The sequence below is a fragment of the Girardinichthys multiradiatus genome, chromosome 15 (genome assembly GCF_021462225.1).
Source record: "Girardinichthys multiradiatus isolate DD_20200921_A chromosome 15, DD_fGirMul_XY1, whole genome shotgun sequence".
NCBI lineage: Eukaryota > Metazoa > Chordata > Actinopteri > Cyprinodontiformes > Goodeidae > Girardinichthys > Girardinichthys multiradiatus.
In genome coordinates, this window is record NC_061808.1 from 2,057,040 (window position 1) to 2,064,079 (window position 7,040).

The 7,040-nt window shown below is 42.3% G+C and overlaps 1 protein-coding gene across 1 annotated transcript in view; it reads left to right on the forward strand.

The window, feature by feature from the left end:
- Positions 1 to 1,463: 1,463 nt before the first annotated feature.
- The window catches only part of LOC124881769 (photoreceptor outer segment membrane glycoprotein 2-like), a 9,980-nt gene continuing 4,403 nt past the window's right edge, over positions 1,464 to 7,040 (forward strand). Inside the window, exons 1-2 of the mRNA XM_047387530.1 lie at positions 1,464 to 1,577; positions 1,856 to 3,144. Of these exons, the coding sequence (XP_047243486.1) occupies positions 2,564 to 3,144 (581 nt within the window). The 5' untranslated portion in view covers positions 1,464 to 1,577; positions 1,856 to 2,563. The remainder of the gene's footprint in view (positions 1,578 to 1,855; positions 3,145 to 7,040) is intronic.

The window sequence follows — 7,040 nt, forward strand, 5'->3', positions numbered from 1 at the left end:
GCAGTGCCACAGGCTGATTGCCTCCATGCCACGCCGCATTGAAGCAGTCATTTCTGCAAAAGGATTCCCGACCAAGTATTGAGTGCATAACTGTACATGATTATTTGAAGGTTGACGTTTTTTGTATTAAAAACACTTTTCTTTTATGGGTCGGATGAAATATGCTATTTTGTGAGATAGGAATTTTGGGTTTTCATGAGCTGTATGCCAAAATTATCCGTTTTAAGACAATAAAAGACCTGAAATATTTCAGTTAGTGTGCAATGAATCTAAAATATATGAATGTTAAATTTTCATCACGACATTATGGAAAATAATGAACTTTATCACAATATGCTAATATTTTGAGAAGGACCTGTATGTGTCACTATGAATTGCAGCATATGAAAGGTAGTGGAATTTTCTTATCAAAGTGGGTAGAAGTTGACTCATAACAAGAGAAAATCCGGACTTTGTCTTTATAAGTTTTATTCAAAGGCATTCAGCGTTTGAAGACCCTGACACTGAGGTTAGTCAGTGAAGCAGAGCCTCGATCAACATTTACACACAGTATTTATACCAGAACATGACAGTGTTATCTCAACTGCAAAGAGTCTGTGTTTTACGACCCTAGACCCTTCTCGAGTTCAGAGGTGACAAAGTTATCTGGGAACCCATCTGTCCTTCCCAACACATCATCCTAACTGTGGGTTTTAACCATTAAACTTCTGATAATGGCTTTTACAGCTTCCTCCTCTAACACAGATGTTCACAGAAGTGAGGTAACCCAAAGGTCACACACTTTGGAACACTTAATAAAATAATTTCCATTACAGTATATTCTGGAATGCAAAAACAGAACAAAAGAGCAAAGTGTACCGGAGGCAAATTCCTTGTTTGTTTGTACGAACTTGGCAATAAAGCTGATTCTGATTCTGATTATGTTCCACATAGTGTTGGTCTGTCACAAATTCCAAAAAACACAATGAATTATGTGGTTTTAAAAAACCTTAGAAACATGCCAGGGATATGAATACTTTTGCAAGGCTCTCCTATATTTATAAGAGATTGAAAAACTCTCTAAAGACAAAAATAAAATACATAGTAGATTTATCCTAAAGCATTATTGGTATTATTTTAATGTTAAAGCCATAGAAAAGTATGAATTGTCAAAAGGAATAAAATATATACTTGACGTAATCATTTGTTTGCACCGTGGATCGCTCCTTTCCTTGCCCCTTCCACCCTTACAACCTTTTATAACGTATGCCTTCTTTGACAGCAGGTCTAAGGTACGTAATTATTGATGCACTTAAAGATACTGAATGCAAAATGAGTGGATTTATTCAGTTCAGCTGTTGCTAACAATCAAACTGATGGTGGGAGATTTTGGAGCTTACACAAGCCTGATTAGCTGTAAGGAGATTACAGGTGCAGGATGGGAAGTTAACCCAGCCTTTCAGAAATGCAGTGTTTGCTTCATGGCTGAAGCTGTGGCAGATCGAACTTTTCCAGGGGATAACGGCAGTCTGGTGCGAGCTCTGAGCAGGAGTGTAATGATTAAAACTGCTCTTCATGGTGGAAGATCCAAGCTTCAGGTCAGATTTCAGGATTTGTATTTCCCACATTCAGTTTAGACACTGTTTTTAGGGCAGACTGGGTAGAAATGTTGTAGTTTATTAACTGCATGTTGTTCAGAATATTTCACTGTTAAATACAAATCTGTCTATTTTTTGTTGAGAGTAAATGTCCTTAGGTTGTGATTATCCATTTACTCACTTAGGAAAGAAACACGTCAGCGGAGTCTGTATCTTAATGGTGTTTTATAACATCTGTTCCATCTTAATAAAACTTTGACCTTGTTCTTTCTCTGCAGTTCAGACGTGCTCGCTTTGTCTGAAGTTGTGGATGAACAAAAATACCTCATTAAGCTTCTTATGACACCCTGCTGGCAGCATCAACCGCTCCTTTGCTTCCTCTGTCTCAGAACATTCACTAAGACAAAGGCCACATCGAATCTGGCTCTCTGACAGTATTGGACCCTTTGGACCAGATGCACAAGCTGTATCTTAATATATTGAAGTTGAAGTCACATTTAGGAGCAGCTGGATTGAAGAGTGGAGTTTTTCCATCCCAATCCAAGATAAAGACAGAGCATGTTGTCCTCTATGCTGCAAAGGATGGCTGCGGAAGGAGAATGCAGATTAAACATATAAATCTGTGTTTTACTGGTGCCTTCTGCTTTGCAAAGCGTTGCTGACCAACATTTAACAAATATTTTGTAAATTATGTAAAGCCACCACCTTAAAAACTAGAGTTTTAAACTGAGGAGAAAGCCTTTCTTCCACTGGAAGGAACAACTTGGAGCAAAATCTAAGTTGATATTCAGGAATCAATACAAATCAGACTTCCTGGCAAAAAACATTCAAATATGTTCAAAAATAAATTGCTATAGTTTTGATCCTGGAAACGCACATGATGAAACACCAAGTTGTAGTTTTTGGTTCTGCAACCTTGAGGCACTCTTGGATTTGACCATGTTCAGTTCCTCCTGGACGTAAGTCCCTCAAACCAGAGGGCCAACATGGCAGTCGGGAAGATAACCTTCACCAAGACTGAAAGGGAAAAACTGGCTGAAGTCCTGTGGCTGCTCAACTGGATCTCTGTTGTGACTGGAGCCATTCTCTTCGGACTGGGCTTGTTTCTCAAAATAGAGATACAGAAATGGCAGGAAGTGATGTCAGAGCAGGGGATTCTCTATGTGCCACACATGCTTATCACCACAGGTCTGGCAGCCTGTGGCATCAACTACCTCGGCAGTAAGATATGCCTGGACTGCGCTGACACAAACAAGTTCCTACGCTGGAAGCTGGTAATGATGCCGTACATAGTTTGCACCTTCTTCTTTACTGCCTGTGTCCTGGCAGGGGCGCTCATGTGCTACAGTATTCGCAGTCAGCTGGAGGAGTCCCTGTACCTGGGTCTGAGGAACACAATGCGTTTCTACAAGGACACGGACACACCCAGCCGCTGTTACTTGAAGAAAACCCTGGACCTGGTGCAGATCCAGTTCCAGTGCTGTGGGAACACCAATTATCGAGATTGGTTTCAGATACAGTGGATCAGCAGCCGCTACCTTGACATGACTGACAGTGCTGTGGTGGAGTAAGTTTAAGCAGAACTACTGAAAGCTTGTTTGATTTTTAATAGTGCAGCTTTTGTTTTACCAGTATTTTGCATTCGGAATAAGATATTCCACTGTGATGGTGCAGAGTGCTTCTTAAAGTTGGAGACTTGTTAATCGTAGATTATGTAGCGATCCAGATGATCAAGTCTTCCTTAAAGGCCTGCAGATTTGAGAAGCCTACCAGTGTCTGGGTCCGGACATCTTATTTTCAACTTGATTGACATTTGTCGAATGTCTACTGTGAAAACGGATAATAATGTACACTCACCGGCCACTTTATTAGGCACACCTTGCTAGTACCGGGTTGGACCCCCTTTTGCCTTCAGAACTGCCTTAATCCTTGGTGGCATAGATTCAACAAGGTACTGGAAACATTCCTCAGAGAGTTTGGTCCATATTGACATGATAGCATCACACAGATGCTGCAGATTTGTCGGCTACATCCATGATGCGAATCTCCCGTTCCACCACATCCCAAAGGTGCTCTATTGGACTGAGATCTGGTGACTGTGGAGACCGTTTGAGTCCAGTGAACTCATTGTCATGTTCAAGAAACCAGTCTGAGATGATTCGTGCTTTATGAGATGGCGCGTTATCCTGCTGGAAGTAACCATCAGAAGATGGGTACACTGTGGTCATAAAGGGATGGACATGGTCAGCAACAATACTCAGGTAGGCTGTGGCGTTGACACGATGCTCAATTGGTACCAAGGGGCCCAAAGTGAGCCAAGAAAATATCCCCCACACCATTATACCACCACCACCACCAGCCTGAACCGTTGATACAAGGCAGGATGGATCCATGCTTTCATGTTGTTGACGACAAATTCTGACCTGACCATCCGAATGTTGCAGCAGAAATAGAGACTCATCAGACCAGGCAACGTTTTTCCAAATCTTCTATTGTCCAATTTTGGTGAACCTGTGTGAATTTTAGCCTCAGTTTCCTGTTCCTAGCTGACAGGAGTGGCACCCGGTGTGGTCATCTGCTGCTGTAGCCCATCTGCCTCAAGGTTTGACATGTTGTGTGTTCAGAAATCCTCTTCTGCATGCCTTGGTTGTAACGAGTGGTTATTTGAGTTACTGCTGCCTTCGTATCAGCTGGAACCAGTCTAGCCATTCTCCTCTGACCTCTGGCATCAACAAGGCATTTGCGCCCACAGAACTGCCGCTCACTGGATATTTTCTCTTTTTCAGACCATTCTCTGTAAACCCTAGAGATGGTAGAGCGTTAAAATCCCAGTAGATCATCAGTTTCTGAAATACTCAGACCAGCCTGTCTGGCACCAACAACCATGCTACGTTCAAAGTCACTTAAATCACCTTTCTTCCCCATTCTGATGATCGGTTTGAACTGCAGCAGATCGTCTTGACCATGTCTACATGCCTAAATGCATTGAGTTGCTGCCATGTGATTGGCTGATTAGAAAATTGCGTTAACAAGCAGTTGGACAGGTGTACCTAATAAAGTGGCCAGTAAGTGTATAGGCCTACTCTACTCTAACTAGTGATGGAAACTCCAACTTCTTTTAGAGAACCGGTTCTTTTAGCTCAGCTCTTGAGATTTTTGTTGCTTGAATTAGTTTTTTGTTCACGGTAATGTAAATATTCACGCAAAACGAATTATTAATTTAGAATTCAGAGAGACCAAGACAGCAGGAGACAAAGAATCTCAATTTCAGAGCAAGCCCAATGTTTTTTAAACCACCAGTTCAAAATTATATTAAAGTTAAACACCATCTTAAGCTGCAAGATTGAACAGACTCCATTAATTGTAACAGCAGCCTGCACCTGGTGTTGCAGCGCTGGGTAACCCATTGCCAAATAGTCAGCCAATGTGAATACCTGCCCACCCTCCACCCTATGCTATGGTGCAGACAGAGACGACGGCACACATATGGACCAATCACATGCAGCTGGAAGAGACAAAAAGTTATAGAGGGAGAGAAGCGGGAAAAGAACGGCTCCCAGTGTTGAGCTGGCTCCTGTTGTTCCCTTCAAAGAGCCGGCTCTAAGAGCCGATCCGTTCGCGGCCGACAAATCTCTAATGCTGATGCAGGTGCTGCTCTAGTCTGTGAAGAAATACTTGAGCCAAAATGAAGAGCAGTAGATTTAGCAGCCTGTTCACATTCTGATCCTCACCCATGGTTATGAGATATCATCGTGACTGGAAGAATGAGATTCTGGATGAAGGTGACTGAAATAAGGTTCCTACACAGGGAGTGTTGATCCAGCCTTAGAAAATGGATGAGGAGCTCTATTATCCTCTGGGAGCTCAGAGTACAGCCGCCGCTCCTTCATATTGAAAAGAATCAGATGAGGTGGTGTGGGCATCCAATAAAGATGCCTCCTGAAAGCCACCCTTTGGAGGTTTTCTGTGAATGTCCCACTGAGAGGAGACCATGAAACAACCAGAACCACCCAGTGTGAAATACATTACCCTCTGGCCTAGATCACTTTTTGGCTTGCGATCCCTCAGAACGAGATGCAGAGTGTTGCTGAGGAGAGGAATACCCGTTTTCTGTCTAAGCACCCACAATTTCTTGTGTAAGTTGATTTACATCGATGAAATATGTATTAATTGATAAGGGTAGGAATCTCAAAGCTGTGGCTTTTAGTGCGGCCTGAAGTAGGCTACAGCTGGCGAAATGAGAGTCAGCTTCTTTAAGTCCGAGGTCATGGTCCTCAACTGGAAAAAGGTGGACTGCTCCCTCCAGTTCAGGCTTATTCTCTGCCTCAAGCAGACAAGTTCAACTATCTTGGTGTCCTGTTCTAGAGTGATGGTAGGATGGAGGATCAGGATCTCATCAGCAGCAATGCTGGTACTTTCTTGGTTTGCTGAGACAGTTTGAAGTACCATCAACACTGTGGTAAGAAAATTAAAATTGACTTTGTTATGACAGGGAAAACATACCTTGCATTATAAGACACCAGAAAGGTTATGACCTTGAGACATTTTGGGGGGGCTGCAGGAGTACAGGGAGCCAGGGAAGCCCCAAGGGGCTTTCCAGTCCTTTTTTGGCACAAAGTTGAGCTTCCTCCCAGTGGAGGGTGGACTCCATCTGCAGCCCGCTGTCATTGATCCTGTTTGTGACATTCTTTGACAGGATCTCAAGTTGTAATTGTGGAGAGGTCGTGTCTTGCGTGTCATGTGTTGCTGTGGAGAGAGATGTCTGGTTTTCCTCCTGGACCAGCTACACCATGTAAACGGTTTAAGGGTTTCGGCTTCAGGCGTTCCCTTGCACATTAATAGACCTGCATTTCTCCACTGGAGAGTTTTATCCATGACTAAGGTCCATGATTAATCCATTTAGCTTTGAAGACAGTTTTAGTAAGATTGTTCTAAAGACAGAGACCAGACAATTTTCAGATTGAGGTCATTGGTCCACTGTGGCTAAGTCTGGAAGATACTGAGATCAGACGATTAATCAGTAGGGTTTATTTCAGGTGTAGATCACTCAAAATAACCTGTCTGCACTCAGCGGTGAAATTACTAGAAAGGGTCTGAACCAAGCTCATACAAACACCTCACTTCACACCTCCTCCAGGCTTCCTGAAGGTTTCTCAGCATTCAACCTTTATTTGGTCAGTTTTAATCAATCTGCTGCTGATCTAAAAGTGGTGACTTTTTTAAGACAATGGTCTAAGAGTCATTTAAGGGATGAACCAGTTTCTTGTTAGTTTTCTGTATCATTAGGACATGGTTTTGAGATAAAGTTCGTATGCCGTAAATCTTTATTTATGTCCATCACTCAAATCCTTGAGAAAACACAAAACAGTTCAAAACTGTCAGATCCAAAACAGGTTGTGTGCTCCAATTTTTATGAAATATATTTATTATACTGATATAGTTATCTTAATTAGAAACAAGAAA